Here is a 23,732-nt window from a genome sequence, read left to right on the forward strand (position 1 = left end):
TGCGAATTAAAGAATGCAATGTGCCAATCAAATAAAGAAAAAAGAAAGAAAATTGTGACAATTGAACCAAATTTACATTTAGAACGAATGGAGTGTTTCAATTGAAGCCTTTTTATTTTTTTGTCTTGATTTTATTCTTCTCTGTTCTTTTCTCAGATTCCCCATGGCGACCCAAGAGGATCTGGAACAAAATGCCGATGACTGTGCCATTTGTTGGGAAAAAATGGAAGTGGCCAGAAAATTGCCATGTGGTCATTTATTTCACAAGTCAGTGACTTTATCCAAATTTTTATTTTCATGAATTTTTATTGAATTTTTTAAAATTTTAGTGAGGGGACTTTCAAAGGTTCCACTAAATTTTTGTAAAGTGATTGATCAGCTAGTTGAGGTTTGATCATAAAAAGAAACATAGAATCATTTTTACTGAGCAATCTGGAATTGAATTTGCCAAGTAAGGAGAAAAAAAGAAAGAAATCATTGGCCATTGATCCAATGCCATCTACACACATAGGAGGATAAAAGTGAATTATCATGAAGCATTATTTTATTCTCTTTATTTTTTGAAACTGTGTTAAAAATTTTCTTCTTCCTCCGATGATCACAGTTCTTGTTTGCGCTCATGGTTGGAGCAAGACACTTCTTGTCCTACTTGCCGTACTACCCTGAGTGACGGCCCCAACAATAACCAAGCAGGCCCTATTAGGGCTCAGGTAGATGTCCCAGGTGTCAATGCCATGGAAGGCATTGTGCCAGCACCAAATCAAGGAACCACCAACCACTTTTTCCACTTTGATGGTTAGTATTATCTTTACTTCTTTGCTATCTTGAGTTTAAAAAACCCCAACAAACTTGAGCATTTATATAGCGCAATATCCACTGAATGTGCTCAAAGCACTTTACAAGAGGTTCCTAGCCAACAGTAGCACTAACATGGACCAATTAGGTCTCATTTTAGTTAATCACCATTTGGAGTAAGAGTTTTCTGACCAAAATGTAAATAGATGTTTGGTCAGTGTCCAGCTGAATTGCAGGTTTATCAAATATGGAGGGGATAGGAGGTAGGTTGGATTGTTGTCATATTTATCTTGATGGTGTTTGACTATTCCAGATTATATCTCTCCATCCGTTGTTTGTGTTTTCCCAGGTTCCCGATATGTCAGTTGGTTACCTAGCTTCTCATTAGAGGTGACCCACACCAACCTTCTTCCAGGTCAGCAGGCACATGCCACTCAGACTTCACAGCTGGACAATATGGTGAGTGGTTAGATGACAATGAAATGGACTCGTTTAGAGCCTTAAGACCCATGGCGGCAGAATTTAGCTCTGTTTCTGCAATGTTAAATTGATAGTAACAATCGCTTGCTATCCTTTGTTTAGGACACTGGTATATCCCATGTTAGTTTCAGCTCGAGTAAAATAAGGCAGCCACCTAGTAACTGAGTGGACAGAGGTCATAAAAAAGCCTTGAATGCACTTGGGGCCTATCTCATCCTTATGGTAGTGAGGCGAGTGCTCTATCAACTGAATAAAATGACCACCTTAGATGACTTAATGCCTCTTACAATTATTATAATTGTTGAATTTTTAATTTTTTTTTTCATTTTTAAAAGATTTGATTTGATTTTTTTAAAACTCCTAAGCAGGATTCTTTTCTTAAACTATTAAAGAAATAAAAATGAATAGGAATTGTTTTGATGATCCTGAATTTCAAATCCCAAGTTGTGGTTGTATACAGCTGATGTGGTCTAATTTTGATATCTGATTTATCTGTTGAACTTTATTCAAAGCTTTGGACACTCGTGTTAAATGGGAAGGACCTCCAATTGCTTTATAACAATTTTTCCAATTTTTTTTTTTGTCATTGTGCTTGTTTTTGTTTGAGAGGTCCTGAAGGCTCAGTTGGTTTCACATCCAAAGGGACAAAATCGAACCCGGGTGAGGTCAAGATTTTTTTCTGACCTCACTGTCCACCCAGCAGTGACGGGTAGCTGGGTCTGTTAGATCTGATGGAAAGTGCTTTGCGATAAAACAGTGTCCTCTCCAAAGGGTATCAAGCAATTTTTATTGTCCATTTCACAATATAGAAACTGGGATAGCTCTATAGGCCTAATGGCTCTGCAGGACTACTTATTACTTTCTTTTCTCTTTTTTTTGAAAACCCAAATTTTATTGCCTTTTTTTTTTTTCTTTTTTTTTCTTTGGATGGAGTTTGAGGGAAGAGAGTTTTTTTTCTATGGTATAACAAAGAATAATTTAGAAAGTTTTGATAGTTAGGTCTAGTAATTTTGATCTCAGCTCATGGTTCTTGAACTAAATTTAACATTTTGTACAAGTGGATAAAACTCAGGTTTTGTATTTAATCTATTTTAAAAATTATTTTGTCTCTATTCTTAAATTCTCTCTAGGCAAGAGAAGTCCAGGTGGTGTTTCCCAATATTCCTGTGTCGGTCATATTAGAAGACCTGAGAGTGACACGGTCTGTGGACTTGACCATAGACAATATCTTGGAGGGAAGGATCGTAGTTCCTCCAGTGAGTTTAAGTACCTGACAGTCTTTTGTCTCCTTACCATGTGATATTTCCCTTCCATTTTTTTTCTCCATACAGCAAGTTTGCTTCACCATTAAGATCGTCCATAGTATTATGTATGTTTATCATTGAGATTATCCTTTATTCAATTAGATAGAAAACTTTAAATGAAATATTTTATTTTTTTATGATACTATTTATGATAATGTTATCAACAATTGCAACAAACACAACACAATGATAATTATAAAAATGATGATGATGATAGGTAATAATGATATTATTACTAATAACACTGATGATGAAGAAGAGGAGGATGATGATAATTCAACAAAGATGATAATTATAATTTTTATTGCAATAATAATGATAAAACTAATGATATGATATTAACTAAAATAAATGATGGGATGTAATTGTCATCATGTGTATTTCTGTTCCAAATGTTTAGATATCCCATAGCCATCAGTTGAATGATAGCGTGTCTAGCTCATCTGTTCCATCAGAGGTGAGTTGATGTAATTACAATTAATTCTTTACAGCTTGGGATGATTTTACTCCAATCATACATTATATATTACTTTTTAATATTTTCTTTTGAATAAAATAGAAACAGATCTTATACAGATTTCCGGGGGATGGAGGGGGGGGGGGGGGTAAAACGTGGTCAATTTCAGATTTTAAAAATTCCTAATTCTGATATGTTGATCAGATTTTCGAGAAAAATTTATGTTAGCCTGCTCAGAAAGGATATAGGTGGCCGTTCTTAACTGCATTGCATTTCCTCTAACATATATTGTATTCATATGAATACAATTAAGGGTAAAAATTATGTACTTTGGGTTGATATATATTTTTTTCTCGAAAGCAGGGTTTTTTTTAAATTCATGAAACATACAGATTTCTTTTGTATATCTCTCTAACACTACTACATCATCGTCTTTACCACCACTACTATTACAACCACCACCACATCATCGTCCCTACAACCATACTACTACAACCACCACCAAATCATCATCTCTACCACCACCACTACTATTACAATCACCACCACATCATCTCCCTACCATCACTAATACTACAACCATTACCACATCATCATCTCTACCACCTTTACTGCTACAAGCACCAAATCATCATCTCTACCACTCCATCACTACTACTACAACCACCACCACCACATCGTCATCTCTACCACCACCACCACATCATCTCAACCACAACTACCATCACATCATCATACCTACCACCACTACTACTACAACTGTCACCACGGCATCATCCCTATAACCACCACCAAATCATAATCTCTACCACTCCTTCTACTACAGCCACTACCACCACATCATCATCATCCCTACCACTACTACTACAACCACCACCACCATTTTATCATCCCTACCACTACCACCACCACTACAACCCCCACCACATCATTATCCCTACCACTACTACTACAACCACCACCACATCGTCATCCCTACCACCACCCGGTGGTGCCACAATCACCATATATTGTAATTACACTTTCAACTTTTGAAATTTGTCCTAGTGGTGTCAGAAAATGCTGTGAGACATTATTTTGGATTGCATCTCTGTAAATTTTAATGAAATTCACATTTAACGGTTATTGTCACATGGATAGGTCTTGATCTATGCGCTGAAAAATGTCCTCCTTTTTAGTGACGAGTCATTCTCATCTCTGCATTTCATCTCATTACTTCATTGTTGCCCCCTCCTCTCTCTCTCTCTCTCTCTCTCCTCTCTCTCTCTCTCTCTCTCTCTCTCTCTCTCTCCTCTCTCTCTCTTCTCCTTCTCTCTCTCTCTCTCTCTCCTATCTCTCTCTCTCTCTCTCTCTCTCTCTCTCTCTCTCTCTCTCTCTCTCTCTCTCTCATTACAAGATGAGACAAAGACTTATATACTGAAAATTTTTTAATGGGACTTCATGCGCAGGGGTAAGGGGTGGGGTCACAAGCAAAAATAACCAAAGGACACATCTGACCCATCGCATTTAATTCTAGCCACTTTATCTTACACAGGGTTCACCTACAACTGCTAACTCTGATGTCTATCAAGAAGCAACTTCTCCATTGCTTGCAGAGAGTTCATCGTCGTCTTCTTCTTCCCTTGCTCCTTCTACTTCCAACCAGCTTTATGAACTGCCGACGCCTGTCAGTCTCCATCAGGCCTCCAGTAGTACCACACCACCATTGTCTCACTCTGCCTCTGTGTAAGTATTCATGGTTAGAATTATTATGAAGAATCACTATCCTTTTGCTGACCCATAAGCAAAATTAATCTGATTTTAAAGGAATATGCAGGGGCTATATTAGTTGTAATATCTCTTGCCAAAATGGATTTTTCTACACGGGAAGGTCCTTGAATTATTTCACTTTCAATGTATACCAGTTATTAGCATGAAAAAGTATATATTTATTTCACAATATGCCCTACCTTATGTAAAGAAAGGCGTTTTGAATTCTGATAGGAGTCGGATGTCGAGTTCAAAGATCCACTTGGTGTTTAGTAGTGCGTTCTTTGGGAATTGTACCATCACCTAGCTGGCTGCATCTCATCCTATATGTGTCAAATGTACACAGGTACACTGTTCCATCTTAATGGGATTTTTTTTTTAATGTTGAGGGCTTATAGTGTGGTATTTTCAATGGATAAGCTAATAAAAATACACTTTAAATAAAAATAGTAATGATTTGTAAAATTCAGGATGAGCTGCCATTCAAAATCTTTACAATGGCAACAGTTGGATACTTTTTGGTGTCCAGTATATTTTTTAAATTCCTTGCATCATTAACTTTTTATTACTATCAACATCACCACCATCCGCTTCATATTAATTGCTTTATGAGACAGTGTAAGATATTTGAAATGAAACATGTTTTTTTTACTTTACTTTCAGTGAGGCCAGTGTAACCACCAGCACATCTCTTGGTGGTCGTTTTTCTAAATCTGCATCAGAAAGAATGTCCATGTTGGAAGAGAGAAAACGTGCTATGATTGAGCATGCCCAAAGGTTGATATTTATATTCTATTTTGTAGTTCTTCCGAGCCATAAGGCTCATAGCAGAGTTTATTCCAGTTTCAATTGTGTTAAATATAATAGTACTGCTTACTATCACTTGGATTGGATACTAGTATTTTGCAAAGTAATTTCCACAAGGTCTAAAAGACATCAGCTTCCCAATCATTCCTGAGTAGACAGAGACAGCTGTGCGTAAAATACTTTTTAATGGCAACCCATCGATGTGCTTAATAGCTGTTTCTAACCCTCTGACATAATTAAGGTCATGTTTTTAAAGTAATTATTATCGCCCAACTAATTATTATAATTTATCTTTTACACCAATTTGACACCACATTATAACTCAACTTGCTTGATTTGTCTTGAGTAAAAGAATCACCTTCTTTGTCCTCACCAATCTTTTTATCTTTCAATTTGTAGACGTTATCAAGAAAAAATGGACAGGCAAGAATCAATAGCAATTGGAGAAGAATCATCATCAGTGACATCATTATCAACATCATTATCCTCACCAGCAATTGATGCTGCCCCACCTCGACCCTCATTTTCCTCCTCCGTTGATCCTGCTGAGACAGAACAAGCAAGGATGAGAGCCATTGTATTGGAAGCCACAGAAAGACGCTTGGAGCGTGGATCACCTTCTAATTGAATTGTTGAAAATTAATTTAGCACTAAGAGAAAAGTGTTGACGAAATCATGAATATTATCTTAATAATGTGTCCAAAGGTACAATGTTAGCTATGATAAGGTGGTCACTGAGGTATATCTTGGGTTTGTTGTTTTGTTTTTTTCCTTCTCTCTTTCACTCTCTCTCTCTCTCTGTCTCTCTCTCTCTCTCTCTCTCTCTCTCTCTCTCTCTATCTATCTATCTCTCTCTCTCTCTCTCTCTCTCTCTCATACGCTCACACACACTCACAGATCTTCTGGTAATTGTTGATTCTTTGCCTCCTCTTCTGAGAGAATTCTGCTAAATGACATTTAATATTTCTGTGAAACTGCTAAATTTTGCATAGGTGTGTTTTCATTATGTTTTTTTTGTATTCAAATAAGTATGTGTAGGCATACACTAGAACTATTCAGATGTGTCAAATTTTCTTTGGTGGTCATGGAGGCCGTCAAATTTAGGAAAAATAATGATTAAAATTTTAAAGAATGAAATAGCTGTCTTTTATAACTTATGAATTTATTTACATACATATTATTGTTCAGTGTCTATGAACTAACAAAGCTGCAATATTTCTGTACTTGTTTTCAATTGTTGTTATAAAGTGATATTGTACATTGTTATATTGTGGATGAAATGGAAGTATGATTTGATTATAATTGATAATAGCAATTGCTTTTTTCATGAAAATTTTGTTTGTTATTAACCTCAATATCAAAATATTTGTGACCCACCATCTCAAAACAGTATCATATCCAGTTCGATTGAACCACGAAAAGTGAATTTACAATCGAAATGATAAGAAATATGAACTTGAGGTCTTTAGCAATGTAAGAGATTGTGTTTTTCCTCCACGATAAAGAATAGAATTTAATCTCAAGTTTTATGTTTGTGGATATAAATTCAATTTCCTGCACCTAGATCATCCCTACATAATAGCACTTTGAGACTATGGGTCACATTTGTGATAGAATTGGTTTGTTTGTTGTGAGAGTGAGAACAATGGTGGAATTGACTTTACCTTGAAATTATGAATTTGACTTGATTCAGCTTTTAATAACATGTACATTAAATAAGCACTTTTTTTTTTGTTACTATGTAATGTTTTATGAGAATATGATATAACTTACTAAATATGTTAACAATTATTATTCAGTAAGGAAATCTTCTTTTCGACATTCAATTTCAAGGTTCCTTTACCTTAGCCTGTTAAATCTTTTCAAGAGAACTGTTAAGCTTGGGTTCTAATGATGGTAGAAATGCTACTATTTGTTATGCTCATGATTGATAATGATAACGACAGCAATGCAGAAAGCCAGTTGGGCGATAATGGTATGGTCTTTCCCAACTCCCTATATCTGTTGTCTTTTTAGGCCTGGTGACTTCCTGTCATAGGTTAGAAATGAAAACAATTTGGTCTTGCTTAGGTTCAGACTGGAGTCTGCTAATGCGAAAATGTGTGTTTTTGTGAGAGTTGTGTTTTTTTTTGTTTTTTTTTGTTTTTTCTATCAGTTTTGTTCTTGAAATAGTCCCCCTCCCCCCCTTTCTCTGAACAGATTGATGCCATAAGATTAGCCCAAACTTTGACCCCTCCAGGTTTTAATGAAATGCTGAATTCACTTGGTCACCTTGTCCATTTCACCTCTATCATCAATTAATGACAAGAGCAATGGGTTTTTTCTTCTTCAATTCAATGAAGACCATCACTTCATGTACCCTTTTTTGCCATAATCAGGCCTGTAAATCTTCCGTCTATTGTCAGATTTCCGACAGTACGATTTTGCTCTATAAGTGCAAATATTTTTTTTTTAAAATTGATAGTTAAAATAAAATTCGTAACGTCAAAGAACAGAACCAATAAAAAAGAAAATAAAAGACTTTTATTTCGTTCCAGGAAAAAATCAGATTTTATTCCGTTTCAAATGCCGACTTAAAAAAAACAAAAATTTTATTTGTCGCATCAAAGACAAAACAAAACATCTATCAGTTAGCTATAATATTATCATGCCATCTACACACTCCACTAGACGTGGATGTATTCACTGCTTGGCTACTGTGCCACAGCCAGCGAGAGAGAGTCGCGAAGCACAGATTGTCTTTGTCGCGAAGTTCGCGCGAGTCGTCGAACACACACCTAGTCAGTAAATAACGCACGCACAGAAGTGTGTCGGACCGGACTGGAAGGTTTCTCTCTATTTTGCTACCAACGCGCATGCATTTCTCCGGTTCTCATATCTTTTTCTCTATATTTTATTGGTACAGTCCAGATGTGAGACGGAAAAGAAATAATGCAAAATAATTATTTTTCTTCGAAATATATATTCTTCTTCGAAAGCTCTCACACGAAAGCACCACCTCCTCTTCTTCTTCTTCTTCTTCTTCTTCTTCTTCTTCTTCTTCTTCTTCTTCTTCTTCTTCTTCTTCTTCTTCTTCTTCTTCTTCTTCTTCTTCTTCTTCTTCTTTTTCTTCTTCTTCTTCTTCTTTTTCTTCTTCTTTTTCTTCTTCTTCTTCTTCTTCTTCTTCTTCTTCTTCTTCTTCTTCTTCTTCTTCTTCTTCTTCTTCTTCTTCTTCTTCTTCTTCTTCTTCTTCTTCTTCTTCTTTTATAAGAATTAATCCAAATAAACAAAAGAATCAGCGTAAACATTGAACACAAACAAACAGGCGCGAAGATACGCAGCTTCCCGTGTCAAGCACGAGATACACATCCTTCAAAAGGGTAGGAATTGTTCTCTTCCTTTTCATTTTACAACTAACTCAGACCAGGGCCCTTAAATAATTGGGATTTTTGTTTTTGGTACCATAAAATAAGGACCTCATTATAAATAAGTTGGGGAAAGTGACATGATTTGACTAGTCAATTGATGTGTCATATCTGTGTGGTGTAATTAATCCATATTTTTGTCCTGTTGTGTCTATTTTCGCGTGTTCAAAAAGTTCCGACAATTTTTTCACCAACCATTTACAGGCCTGCATAATATTTTCACAATTATTGCTTGACACATCATTTCTATAGTAGCTTTACAAACATTTATAGTTCTCTTTAAAACATCTATTCATCATCATTAATTTTGTAATTATGAAATGAAATATTTTGATCTCTGTTCAAATAAAGATTCTAGTGGGTAGTTTAAACATATTGGAAATAGTGCTCTTTCCAAATTTAATATTTTAAAAAACTGCTATAGATATGAGGTCTTTTTTTTTCAACTTTTCTTATTTTGCACCAACTAGAATAGAAGTTTATCAAATAACTTCCGTTAACAATTATTATTATTATTTAAAAAATCTCTTTTACTTTTATTCTCCCCTCTGGTAGGATATTGTGCGAGTATCTGGCTTGGACTTATAGATGGTCTCAAGCTTGGCACGCGGGTGGTTGGATGGGAGCATCACCCTTGAATCGTATACCTATGATGTTCGCATGGGTATACGATCCGATAGTGATGTCGTTTCTTCTTCTCTTTACTAGCCTATCCTGCTTCTTTGGTTTGTGATTGTATTTTTGACAGGGGATATTTTTTTTTCTGTAATTCTTCTGCCTGTTTGTTCTTGGTTATTTATAATTTAGCTTATGATATCTTTAGGTTATGATTTTGATTTACATTTGTACTATTTTTGTTAGATTGCTTGTTTTTTTTGTTTCAGCGGTCTCTCATATAACCTCAATTGTGTTGGAAGAGACCTAAAGCAACAAACAAACAAGCTTGGCACATGAATGGAAAAATAACCTCAGCTCAACTTCTGTACTCTATTTGAACTGATCCCCTATGTCTTCCTTTCTTTTATGTACTTGGAAGTGCAAATCAGTTACTTTATAATTTCATTTCATCTTCCTTTTTTGTAGAGCCCCAAAACAAAGCAAAAAATCTATTTTGTTTGAATGGGTTGCTGGTTGATGACTTTGAGACAAAAAAACTTTGTAAATGAAAAAATGGAAAGAGAGAAAAATATAACAAACTTCACAGTACGGGTGCCTTAGGTTGCTTCTCTGTCTGATTCTCCTAATCTGTGTGGCTCTCTGTTCTTGTATTTGAGTGAGATAACTTGATTTTCTGGTGCTGTCGGTTGAAAACAGTCATATTTATCAATGGTTTATTTTTTGTCTAAAATCATCCAACTCCTATATTATCTTCCTTTATCTGACTGATATGACTGAAAAATGACGGAACTTCATCTAAACTGGAAAAGGGAGTTGGGTATTTTTAACTGTGTTTTTAAAAACCTCACTACTTTGTTGAATGTTTTACAACCAAACAGTGCTCTTGTACATTTCAAATTTTCTAAATCTCTTAGAATTATTTTTTGATATAATCAAAGGCTATCATTAAATTATATTTGGAGACGTGTACACTTATTGTTAAACAGGTCTTACTAAATATGATTGGTGGGTGAAAAATTGACACATATTTTTTGCTGTGTCTATTCTTTCAATCTTAATCTGTTATTCCAATGATTGTAGATGAAATGGTTTTGACATCATATGTTCCAGTTCATTTGTTAACATCATTTATAGAATGTTCTCAATATCTCCTCCCCTTTAACTTGAAAATGGCGGCCATATTTTATTATAACTGATGTCATAATGTTTGAAAACATGTATGCTTTTTTTTTCTCCTGGCAGTGTTTCTCTTGTTGTTTTTTTAAAAAGTCTGTATGCCATGATGATACAGTCTTATTATGAATTACAAAAAGAATGGAGATTCAGCTTGGATATATGGATAGTCTTGTTTTTTATTTAATTGTCAGTTTTATGTGTATTGTAAAATCAATGTGGTCATTCCACAGTCGTAATGATATCATGCTCTCTTTTACATCCATCAAATGCTTGAAGCTAGACAAAAAGTAAAAAAACAAAGTGAAGACTTTAATTTAAGTTCCAATTTGTTTGTCAAATGCAACTGATTTTGGGTATCCCCTTTTTATATTGATTTACATTTACATTAAACTTATATATCCTTGTTTATTTTATCATCAACTTTGTTGATAAAGAAGAAATCTGAAACATCAAGAGGGGGGGGGGGGGGGGTGAGATGCCTTAGTGGACAATTCACTTCCACACTTTGAGTAAGAAACTCATCCCCAATTGCCCACAATGTATGTTGCACTGTGGTTAATGCCCGGGTGATCTCATTTTTTTCTCGGGGTAGCCCCCCCTGAGGGATTTTGTTTATTTATTTTATCCACATCATCAGTCTTTGTCAATTAAATTGGAGCTTAACTTCAACTCCTGTATTGTTTTTTTTTTTTACCTCTACTGTTACTGTTGCTCATTGTTTTCTGTTTGAAGTATAAAATGAATACAAGTTAATTTGGTAATTGTTTTTTTTTAATAAAGATGAGAAAGAAATGTGATATTATTTTTTATCCACAAATTGCTAACAATTTCCATTTAGATAAATTTAATCTGCCTTTCTTTCTATAGTGGAAGATACAATCCTTTTATGTTCATAGATAGAAAGGTAAAAATTTGTACAGAAACTGTTTTTCTGTCTTGATTCTTTGAAAAATTTACCTTATATTTTATTCTTACCCATTGCTTTAATTTTCACCAGTCTAAATTTAAAGATATGTTGTTTAAAAAATAACATTTTTATATGTCTTTTCCACAAACACACACACACACACACACACACACACAAATGCATTTAGACGAACAAGCAGATACTCGTGCACACATGTCATTTAATGATCATCTCTACCATTGAAGTGTCTTTGAGGTAAAGTTAAACATTAGTTGGCTTTAGCCTCATTAAGTATGGTCTAAGTGACCGTCAGGATTCACTGGAAAAAAAAATGGAAAAATGTATATCTCTTGATATTGTTCAAATTTTAATTCATGATTTTAGCTTTATATGTTTTGGCTGAATTTTTGCTTGTTTGTTCATTGTGTGAGTAGGTCAATGTATATTCTGGGTGGGGTTCCCTACCTCCACAGTGGGCAGGGAGGTACTTACCGTGTCTTCTATCCCCATATATCTGTTTTCCAACTTGCTTTCTGTCTTTGTCTTGGTGTGAGATTGCTCGATTTTGTCCCGACCCTGGCCGGAGTCCTTGACTGGGAGGGAAACAGTCAAATGCATAGTTATTGTTTTGGGAGATGATATTTTTTTCCTTGTAAATCATCTCTCTGTTATGTGTTATTTTTAATGTAGAATGTAAGCATTTGAGTGTATTCCTCTTTGTTGGATTTTGTGCTTGTGTCTGGATGAGACTTATAGGTGATCTCAAACTAAGTGCATTGGTGGTATGCTCTTGGAATCTACATCTGATCCCTATTTGTTCCCAGTTCCCCTATGTCTTACTTTTTCTTGGATGCTTTAATTGTAATTCTAGAACTTTTTACTATCCCATTTTTTTCCTTTTTACTGGCGCTGATATGACCTTAATGTGTTGCAAGCGCCGTAAAACCCTTAAAAAACAAAAACATCAATGGTTATTGATGAAAGTTTGAGTGGGTTAGTGCTTGATTCTTGAATGGCAGATTAAATGGTTTAGTAAAAGTGTTGGTTGTTGGATGAGAGATTTAGCGTTGCTTGTGATAACTTGTAAATAACGTATTTAGACTTGCCTCATATTATAAAAATAAATATTTATATTATATGCTTTAAAAACATTCAGTTTAAACCATTTCTCATCAGAATGTTTTAAATTGATCCCATTATTTCATATTCTAATTCACATTTAAACAAAATGTCTTGCCAAATGCATTTCAGTTCAATAATCAAATGAGAAGCATTTTGAATTTGTATTTCATCAGCGCTAAATTCGGCAGAAATGTTCACTATAATTTGCATAACTTAATGCATATAAACACACACTCTGAATACACACACTTGTATAGTGTGTACATCTATAAACATCTATTTTAGTCTTATCCAAATTTATCATTGAAAACGCAGGGGAACAGAAAAAAAAACATTTGACTGAGCAAGTCTCTTGTAACAAATGCAAACGCACAATTGACAATTTTGTTTATTGGCCCAGAAAATGCATTAGTTCTTGAGAGAGGCATTTTTAGCTGGTTATTAAACCACAGGCTCCTGGGTGGGGTTCCTGGTCTCCCATAGGGGACAGGGAGGTACTTACTATGTCTTTTATCCCCTTATAGCTGTTTTCCAACATGCTTTCTGTCCTTGTCTTGGGATGAGATTACTTGGTTTTGTCCTGACCGGATACCCTAGCTGGGAAGGAAAGTCAAATTTATAGTTAGGGTTTTGGGAGATGATAATTTTTTTCGTGTAAATCATCTCTCTGTTATGCTTTGTATTATTTTTGTTTTACATATGATTTGTAAACATTTTAGTGTGTTCCATTAAGTTCCTGTGCTTGTGTCAGGATGAGACATTTAGGTGATCTCAAACTAAGTACATTGATAGTGTGCTCTTGGAATCTTCATCTGTTCCCTATTTGGACCAATTCCTCTCTGTCTTCCTTTTTCTTGGGTACTTTAATTGTAATTCTATAACTTTTTATTATCCCATTTTCTTCCTTTTTACGGGCGATGATATGACCTAAATGTGTTGCAAGCGCCGTAAAACCCTCAAAAACAAACTAACAAAACAAACCATAGGCTCATGAATGTTTTGATATTGTTTTTTTTTTTTTTTAATTGTCATTTTGATATGTCTGATAGGCCAATGATATGCTTGTCAAATGTTATCTCTGGTCATTACCTTGGTGCCCATACTGGGTGGGGTTCCTGACCTTCCATAGTGGGCAGGGAGGCACTTACTGGGTCTTCTATCTCCTTATATCTGTTTTCCAACATGCTTTCTGTCTTTGTCTTGGGATGAGATTACTTGGTTTTGTTCTGGCATTAGCTGGATACCCTGGCTGGGAGGGAACCAGTCAAATGTATAGTTATTGTTTTGGGAAATGATTTTTTTTCCCTTGTAAATCATTTCTCTGTTATATATTGTTATATTTGTTATTTTGAGTGTGTAATGTAAACATTTGAGTGTATTCCTCTTAGTTGGATCTTGTGTTTGGGTCCGGATGGGACTTTTAGGTGATCTCAAACTTAGTACATTCTTGATATGCTCTTGGAATCGTTATCTGATCCCTATTTGTTCCCAGTTCTCCTTTTTCTTGGGTGCTTTAATTATAATTCTAGAATTTGTCTATCCCATTTTCTTCCTTTTTACTGGCGCTGATATGATCTAATTGTGTTGCAAGCAGTGTAGACCCTTAAAAACAAACAAAAACAATTGAATTCCATATTTGCAGGTCTGATAACTGAGCACAATTATGGGCCTGATTTAACATTGTTGCTGGGTGGGGTCTTTGACCTCCCAGGGTGGACAGGAGGTCACTTGCTGTGTCTTCTATCCCCTTATATCTGTTTTTTTTAGTCTTCGAATGGGATTACTTGGTTTTGTCTGGGCCCTTTCCGAAGTCCTTGGCGAAGAGGGAAACAGTCAAATATATAGTGTAAGTTTTGGAGGTGATATTTTTTTCCTTGTAAACCATCTCTCTCTTATACATTGTTTTTATATTATTTTTTAAATAATGGTTTATAAACATTTCATTGTGTTCCTCTTGATGGAATCCTGTGCTTGTGTCTGGATGAAATTTTTAGGTGATCTGAAATAAGTGCACTGATAGTATGTTCTTGGAATTTACATCTGTTTCCTGTTTGAACTATTCCCCTTTATTTTACTTTTTCTCGTGTGCTTTAAATCTATAAATTATTGACTATATCCTATTTTTTTTCTTTTTACTGGCACTGAAATGACCTAAACGTGTCACAAGTGCTGTGAAACCCCATAAAAACAAAACAAACAAACACACAATATTGTTGTAATGGAGATTATTTTTCATTGGTTTGAGAGTATTTCCATGACGACAATGAGCCCATAGTCATTTGGGTTATCAGACCTGCAAATGAGTACACGTCAGGTCATAATGCATTAAGAGATGTATAATAGTGAACTGTTTTTATGAGTTTCCTAAACATTAAATCAGGTATAAGAATATCAGTAAAATTGGATGGTGGATTGTACATAACGATTAAATAAACAAATTGTAAATAAATCATTTGTTTATATACAAAGTCCTCAGTCTAAAAAGTGCAAGATTGTGGTTGTGTTGTCAGCTAAGCAAGAAATCCATCAGAAATTCAAGGCTTTTCAAGCATAAACTTATTTTGTTTTCCATGTCATGAAACAGACAATAACTGGGTGGGGTTCCTGACCTCTCACAGTGGGCAGGGAGGTACTTACTGTGTCTTCTATCCCCCTATATCTGTTTTCCAACCTGCTTTCTGTCTTTGTCTTGGAATGAGATTACTTGGCTTTGTCCTGGCCCTGGCTGAGAGGGAAACAGTCAAATGTGTAGTCATTGTTTTGGGAGGTGATATGTTTTTCCTTGTAAATCATCTCTCTGTTATGTATTATTATATATTTGTTGTTTTTAATTTATAATGTAAGCATTTGCGTGCATTCCTCTTCGAGGGGACCTGTGCTCGTGTCTGGATGAGACTTTTAGGTGATCTCAAACTAAGTGCATCGATGGTATGCTCTTGGAATCTACACCAATTCCCTATTTGTACCATTCCCCTTTGTCTTACCTTTTCTTGGGTGCTTTATTTGTAATTCTAGAACTTTTTACTATCCTATATTCTCCCTTTTTACTGGCGCTGATATGACCTAAATGTGTTGCAAGCGCCGTAAAACCCTTAAGAACAAACAAACAAACAGTAACAATAATTAACTATCTTTGCTAATCTTTTACATATTTTTTTCCACCCAGTCAAGATTAGACACAGTGAGCCATTTTGCACTTGATTATTATTCTATAATACTGAGGAATGGGATATCATTTATAAGCAATATCAGTCTATCAAATAAGTTATGAGACCTCTAGTGGGAATAAAGATGTTAAAAATTTCGAAAATTATTGTAAGGAATGCTAAATGCTTTACAATGATCTTCTCATTTGATGAACAGAATATTTGTTTTACTGTTTTCTCATTCCATGGATGATGTTATGAAAAATATGTAAAGAATCATTTTCTTTAACCTTTACAGATACATCTATCCTGCTCTGCTTATATTGATTGATACTTTAACCACATACCTCTACACTGTTAAAAAATAACTTTTTTTCATTTTGGTCGGAATTTTTTATTTCAGATATCAATGCCTTTTATTTCGATTGGATTGGAATATTGTCATTTTTGTAATCCTGGCAAAATATGATAACCCGATGTTTTAGAAAAATATTTGTTCGCAACTTTTTTTCTTTTTTTATTTGGAGGGGGGGGGGGGGGGGGTGTTGAATTCATGGTGGTTGTGAGAGCAGTATGGCAGGTCTGCCCTCAACTCGTCAAAAATATTTAATCACAGAAACTTAAAAGATATCTTGAGATTTAAGAATATTTGACAAGTTGAAGGTTATAGGGATTGATCAATATTTGATGTAAAAAATTTTAAAGATCGGCCAAAACAACAAAAAAGTTGTTTTCATTCTAGGGCTTTTACACCGTCTAAGATTCAGATTAGTTCGTTTTTTGTTTCTCCAGTCTCTTTTTTTAAAATCCTATTTGACTTTAAATATATATTTTTTTAAAGAATAAAAGACAGAAAGATTTCTTTATTTAGATGTGTATCAATTCTTTTATATATAATTTCTTAATTAAAAAAATTATATGTTTATCTTTCTTTTTTTTTAATTTGCCGATATAATAGCCAGATATAATGATTTTGTAGATGATGGTACTTGACACAGTCAGTTAAAGAGAACTCTGAAATCTCGATCTTTTGCTCAATATTTTTTAATTTATGGAAAGATGATAACCATGGTAAATATCAGCTTCAATAAGAATACAATTTCGGGTAATCTTCTTCTTCGACTTCAAACACAAGACCATTACAATTTAGACTCAACGTTTCAAAAACTTTACTTATAACAACTCAAAATTACTTTGCTCGTTCATGTTCAACTCTCAGACTTCATTTATGGAATTTCGCACTAATGTATTAACATTTTGTTACTTAGAGTTAGAGTAATTTTAAGTTTTAGACAATTTTTGAAGTGCATTTCTTTATTTTACCACTTTAATGCTTACCCTATTTTGCAAATAACTCAATTTCTTTGTCCATATTACTTGCCCTGGAATTAGAGGATGGAAATTTGAAGAAAAAAAATTAATGGTTTTCCCAGTGAATATGGAAGTTTACTTTTTGTCCCAGAAAAAAAAAATTATGCTGTTAGGTGGGAAGGACGGAGGTCATTATAATATGCTACCATTAATAGGTAGTTGTAGTGTGTACTGTGGGCGACTCGCCCTATTTCATTATGGTAATGGGTGTGTTTGTTATTAATTGCTTTTATTTTGATATTTTTAAGGGCAGGAACAGCTTTTTCCACCGGATGGGGTTCCTGACCTCCCATATTGGGCAGGGAGGCACTTACTGTGTCTTCTATCCCCCTATATCTGTTTTCCAACTTGCTATCTGTCTTTGTCTTGGAATGAGATTACTTGGTTTTGTCCTGACCCTGGCTGGGAGGGAAACAGTCAAATGTATAGTTTTGGGAGATGATATTTTTTGTTTTTTTTTTAAATCATCGCTCTGTTATGCATTGTGTTAATTCTTGGGTTATATGTATAGATATATCTGTCATCTGCATTTTTTGCCAAGTTGGGGCCTAAAAATTGCCAAAATTTGCCAAGAAATTTGCCAAATAGACCAAAATTGGCCAAAATATTTGCCGAGCATAACTAAGCCTTTTGGTAAAAATTAACACGCTATATGGAAAAATAAATATAAAAGACATTTTATTACACTTAAAGGAGGCTGCATTGATTATTTTCCGCACTGTAACGCAATTTCTGCGCCCAAACTTTTAGACAATCACACTCACACACACGAAATACACACAGACACATACTGTGTGAACATTCAACTCAGTCACACATAGCGGGTGGTTGGATGGGAGCATCACCCTTGAATCATATACCTATGATGTTCGCATGGGTGTACGATCCGATAGTGATGTCGTTTCTTCTTCTCTTTACTAGCCTATCCTGCTTCTTTGGTTTGTGATTGTATTTTTGACAGGGGATATTTTTTTCTGTAAATCTTCTGCCTGTTTGTTCTTGGTTATTTATAATTTAGCTTATGATATCTTTAGGTTATGATTTTGATTTACATTTGTACCATTTTTGTTAGATTGCTTGTTTTTTTGTTTCAGCGGTCTCTCATATAACCTCATTTGTGTTGGAAGAGACCTAAAGCACCAAACAAAAACAAAAATCAGTCACACATAGGGCCTACTCCCTCTCATTCACAGTATCAGTTTTATCAAACTTTCACACCTATAGCCTATCTCAAACATACACTTTCTCTCATGCTCATCAAAGGTGTAGTTTTTCTTTACTACTCAAGAAAAGAGGCATCACTGAACTTATTGTAGTAAAGGAAAACTAGTCCTTTGATGTTGTCTTCTGTGATCCTATACCTTCTTAATTTTGCATTTTGTTTTCACTTTTTTTTTTTTTTTACAAAAATTTGCCAATTTTGCGAAATTTGCCAAAATTTGCGGATCGCCCTGATGTTTGTGGCCACAAATAATGCAGATGACAGATATATTCATTTGAGTGTATTCCTCTTAGTGGGGACCTGTGCTTGTGTCTGGGTGAGACTTTTAGGTGATCTTAAACTAAGTACACTGATAGTGGGCTCTTGGAATCTACATACATCTGTTTCCTATTGCCTTTGTCTTACCTTTTCTTGGGTGCTTTAATTGTAATTCTAGAACTTTTTACTATCCCATTTTCTTCCTTTTTACTGGCGTTGATATGACCTTAGTGTGCTACAAGCGGCATAAAGCCCTTAAAAACAACAAACAGCTATTTCCGATTTTGGTGGGGGGAGAGGAGAGAGAGAATCGAAGGGGTATTGCTGTCTTTATCCCCCATAGGGACTCGGCTCTTCCACCTTGCAAGGGCCTCATTAGTTCCTGGACTCCAGCGTTCAGGGATGGGAATCTAGGCAATGTAATTTTCAAGAGGAGAGATTAATTGGAGTGGTATCCATGTCCAAACCACCCCCTTTCCCTTCTTCCCCTCTCTTCCCCCCTCCAAACTCCCCACCTGCATGTTGTTGTAAAGTTTTGCAGATTGATAAGTACTACCTCCGGTACCATTGTAACCTTTTGATATTAAACGTTTTATTGTCTTTAAAACTTTACTATTGCCCAACACATCGTTCTTGAAGTTTTAGGAGTTTTAGGTTTTATCCGTAAAAAGTTCCTGAAATTGAAATCGAGGGTGGGCATATCTGCTATTACCAATTCACCATTGCGAATAAAATGTGACTTGGGGTGTTTATTTTTGGCATAACTCTACATACCTAAAATTATTGGTTATACTAGTATATGATTCCACAGACAAATTGTATTGAGTCACCCAATGTTAATATAGGCACCTTAATTTATTCTTTGGTCAGTAGGCTATAGGCCCTCATTCATTGACATCATTCATGTTTTGTTTGCCTATGACATTTTGTCACCTGACATGTTTTTATTATTTTAGAAATATAAGAAACTATATATGGCCATCTTTAATATTTGCACATTCTTTTTCTAATCTCATGATATTATTTTTATGTTGGAAAAACATGCTAATATATCAATGCCACAGCAGTCACCTGAAGCAATCATCACCATTGTATTCATCATCATCACCATTGTATTCATCATCATCATCATCATCATTATCATCGCTTTTGTTACAAGAACAGAACATTGAATGTACGCTTGTTTTGGATCCCATGTTATTATTATGTATAAAATCATCCAAGTTACCAACCCAATGGACTTGTTCTGTTTATCAATAAAATCATTTATTTTATTCCAGCAAATCCCCAAATGATTTCAATGTTTGTATCTCCAAACCTGATGTCTAGGTCGCGTTGCCTTGACCTCCCTCTTTTAGCAGGAGAGGTCGATTCTTGTTTTCCATGAAATTGTCTGTTACTTTTTCAAGAATGCCTGGGTGGGGTTCCTGACCTTCCATAGTGGGCAGGGGGGGGGGTACATACTGTGTCTTCTATACCCTTATATCTGTTTTCCAACATGCTTTCTGTCTTTGTCTTGGAATGAGTTTTGTCCTGGCCCTGGCCGGAGTCCTAGCTGGGAGGGAAACAGTCAAATGCATAGTCATTGTTTTGGGGGATATTTTTTTCCTTGTAAATCATCTCTCTATTATATATTATTATATTTGTTATTTTGAATGTATAATGTAAGCATTTGAGTGTATTCCTCTTTGTTGGATTTTGTGCTTGTGTCCGGATGAGACTTATAGGTGGTCTCAAACTAAGTACTTTGATAGTGTGCTCTTGGAATCTACATCTGATCCCTATTTGTTCCCAGTTCCCCTATGTCTTTCTTTTTCTTGGGTGCTTTATTTGTAATTCTAGAACTTTTTACTATCCCATTTTCTTCCTTTTTACTGGCGCTAATATAACCTAAATGTGCTGCAAGCGCCGTAAAACCCTTAAAAACAAAAACAACATTCAAGAATGCAACTACATATTTGGTTTTCCATCTCAGGCTTAGTTTACAGCAATTATTTTCAGTGATTAATATATCATGCATTTGAATGCATCCACAACATGAAGCCTGTGAACAGATGACACTTTTTAATTGGTGTAAAGATAGATACATACTCGGGATGCTTTTCAAACTGCCAAACTGTCTGATTTCCTCAGCTCTTTTAGGAGAGTGTTCCAAGATCACGGACCAATACAAGAATTTTGTATTTGCTTTTGGAACAAGTAGCTGAGAGGAATGAGACAAACATCTCAACATTCTTTGCTGTCTGAAACAATGGAGTAATGGCCAAGACAGAGTGGGCTCACACTTACATTTCATACAACTTCACACTACATTCTCACTTTTCAAGGTTGTACCGTGAACGGAAGAAATGTGAAAATGCAACAGTGTGGATCCACATCCCATCCATCATTTACACGTTCAAGATGGCGTCAGTCATGGTTGCTCTTTGGGTGTTTTCGATTGATGATGCTTTATTGGCTGAAGAGTGAAAGAAAAAAACATGCAGAGAGAGGAGAGAGAGAGAGAGATATTACATTCTTCTCCAACTTCAAGACCGACTTCGGCCCATTGTTTTTGAATTAACATTATGTTCAAAATATTGATTGTTTGCAATGTCATATAGCGCTAGACACTTTTCCACAGCTACAATCAAATGTTCGTCATCCATGTTGACCATTAGACAATTTTTAAAATACACACTAGGCCCCTTTCGTCAAGAGGTCCCCCCCCCCCCCCCCCCCCTACCGCCTGCACTCATTCCCGCCTCTCTCACCCCATTGACCTATGTTCTGTCGCATCACGGATGGAATGTGAGATAAATTTTAATGCTGCAGTAAAACGAATTTCCCAGTCCATCCGGTAGTTTGAGATGAGAATCATATGTGAGCCGTGAACCTGGAATTTTGTGGGTGCACTCCATTCCCGTAATGAGAAGAAGATTGTTTTAGGTTCATCCGTTGAGGAAGCAATGTGAACGAGTGAGAATGTAGTGTGAAGTTGTAAGAAACGTGGGCCAACTCTGTCTCGGCCCTAATACAGACAAATAAGCTGGGGCGGATCCTTCAAGGCAGTGATAAACAAGGACTGAATTCTATTAGCTAATGATAGCCCATGCAGCTCTTTCAAAAGGGGGAGGCCACTTTCTCTTTTTCATGATTTGAAAATCAATCAAAGTACAAAGTTTTGTATTGTTTATAGTAGTCAAATTTTTTAATTGGAAAAACTGTGATTGCTAAACGTGAACTCAGTCATTTTGTCCTTGGGTAAAGCACTTGACATTCATTATCCCACTCGAATTAGGTGTTAATGAGTACCTAGTTGTCTTATACCTATACATGATTGTACACAATTTCCCTGCTTTTTTTCTGGGTGGCGTTCCTGACTTCCCATATTGGGCAGGGATGCACTTACTGTGTCTTCTACCCCCTATATATGTTTTCCAACATGTTTTCTGTCTTTGTATTGGGATGAGGTTTTGTCCTGGCCCTGACCGGATACCTATCTCTGGGTGGGGATCCTGACCTCCCATAGCGGACAGGGAGGTCCATACTGTGTCTTCTATCCCCTTATATCTGTTTTCCAACATGCTTTCTGTCTTTGTCTTGAAATGAGGTTACTTGATTTTGTCCTGGCCCTGGTTGGAGTCTTGGCTGGGAGGGAAACAGTCAAATGCATAGTTATTGTTTTGGGAGATGTTATTTTTTTCCTTGTAAATCATCTCTCTGTTATGTATTATTATATTTGTTATTTTTAGTATATAATGTAAGCATTTGAGTGTATTCCTCTCTGTTGGATTTTGTGCTTGTGTCCGGATGAGACTTATAGGTGATCTCAAACTAAGTACATTGGTGGTATGCTCTTGGAATCTACATCTGATCCCTATTTGTTCCCAGTTCCCCTTTGTCTTACCTTTTCTTGTGTGCTTTAATTGTAATTCTAGAACTTTTTACTATCCATTTTCTTCCTTTTTACTGGCGCTGATATGACCTAAATGTGTTGCAAGCGCCGTAAAACCCTTAAAAACAAAAACAAAACAAGATACCTATCTGGGAGGGAAACATCAAATGTATAGTTAGAGTTTTGGGAGATGATATTTTAAAATCATCTCTCTGTTATTGTTATGCACTGTATTATGTTTAGTTTATATATTATATATGATTTGTAAACATTTGAGTGTATTACTCTTAGTGAGACTTTTAGGTGATCTCAAACTAAGTACTTTGACAGTGTGCTCTTGGAATCTACATCTTTTTTTTTCATTTGAACCAATTCCCCTTTGTCTTTCCTTTTCTTCGGTGGTTCAATTGTAATTCTAGAACTTTTTGCTATCCCATTTTCTTTCTCTCTACTGCGCTGATATGACCCTAATGTGTTGCAAGCGCCGTAACACCCTTAAAGGGCAGGGAGGTACATACTGTGTCTTCTATCCCCTTATATCTGTTTTCCAACATGCTTTCTGTCTTTGTCTTGGAATGAGATTACTTGGTTTTGTCCTGGCCCTGGCCGGAGTCCTAGCTGGGAGGGAAACAGTCAAACGCATAGTTATTGTTTTGGGAGATGATATTTTTTTCCTTGTAAATCATCTCTCCGTTATGTATTATGTATTATTATATTTGTTGTTTTCAATGTATATTGTAAGCATTTGAGTGTATTCCTCTTTGTTGGATTTTGTGCTTGTGTCCGTATGAAACTTAACGGTGATCTCAAACTAAGTACATTGGTGGTGTGCTCTTGGAATCTACATCTGATCCCTATTTGTTCCCAGTTCCCCTTTGTTTTACTTTTTCTTGGGTGCTTTAATTGAACTTTTTACTAACGTATTTTCTGATATAACCTAAATGTGTTACAAGCGCCGTAAAATCATTAAAGACAAACACACAAAACCCTTAAAAACATGAAAAAAGCATTTAAGGTCTTGGGATAACAAATTTCCAAA

At 35.5% G+C, this 23,732-nt stretch overlaps 1 protein-coding gene across 1 annotated transcript in view; it reads left to right on the top strand.

The window, feature by feature from the left end:
* Positions 1-8,685, top strand: part of LOC144977291 (E3 ubiquitin-protein ligase AMFR-like) — a 30,322-nt gene extending 21,637 nt beyond the window's left edge. The window contains exons 9-16 of the mRNA XM_078922344.1: positions 157-267; positions 605-795; positions 1,145-1,254; positions 2,406-2,531; positions 2,980-3,036; positions 4,571-4,761; positions 5,449-5,562; positions 5,992-8,685. Of these exons, the coding sequence (XP_078778470.1) occupies positions 157-267; positions 605-795; positions 1,145-1,254; positions 2,406-2,531; positions 2,980-3,036; positions 4,571-4,761; positions 5,449-5,562; positions 5,992-6,220 (1,129 nt within the window). The 3' untranslated portion in view covers positions 6,221-8,685. The remainder of the gene's footprint in view (positions 1-156; positions 268-604; positions 796-1,144; positions 1,255-2,405; positions 2,532-2,979; positions 3,037-4,570; positions 4,762-5,448; positions 5,563-5,991) is intronic.
* Positions 8,686-23,732: the final 15,047 nt, after the last annotated feature.

Source organism: Berghia stephanieae, chromosome 7, assembly GCF_034508935.2.
Source record: "Berghia stephanieae isolate SIO BIC M18660-M18661 chromosome 7, UCSD_Bste_1.3, whole genome shotgun sequence".
Taxonomy (NCBI): Eukaryota; Metazoa; Mollusca; class Gastropoda; order Nudibranchia; family Aeolidiidae; genus Berghia; species Berghia stephanieae.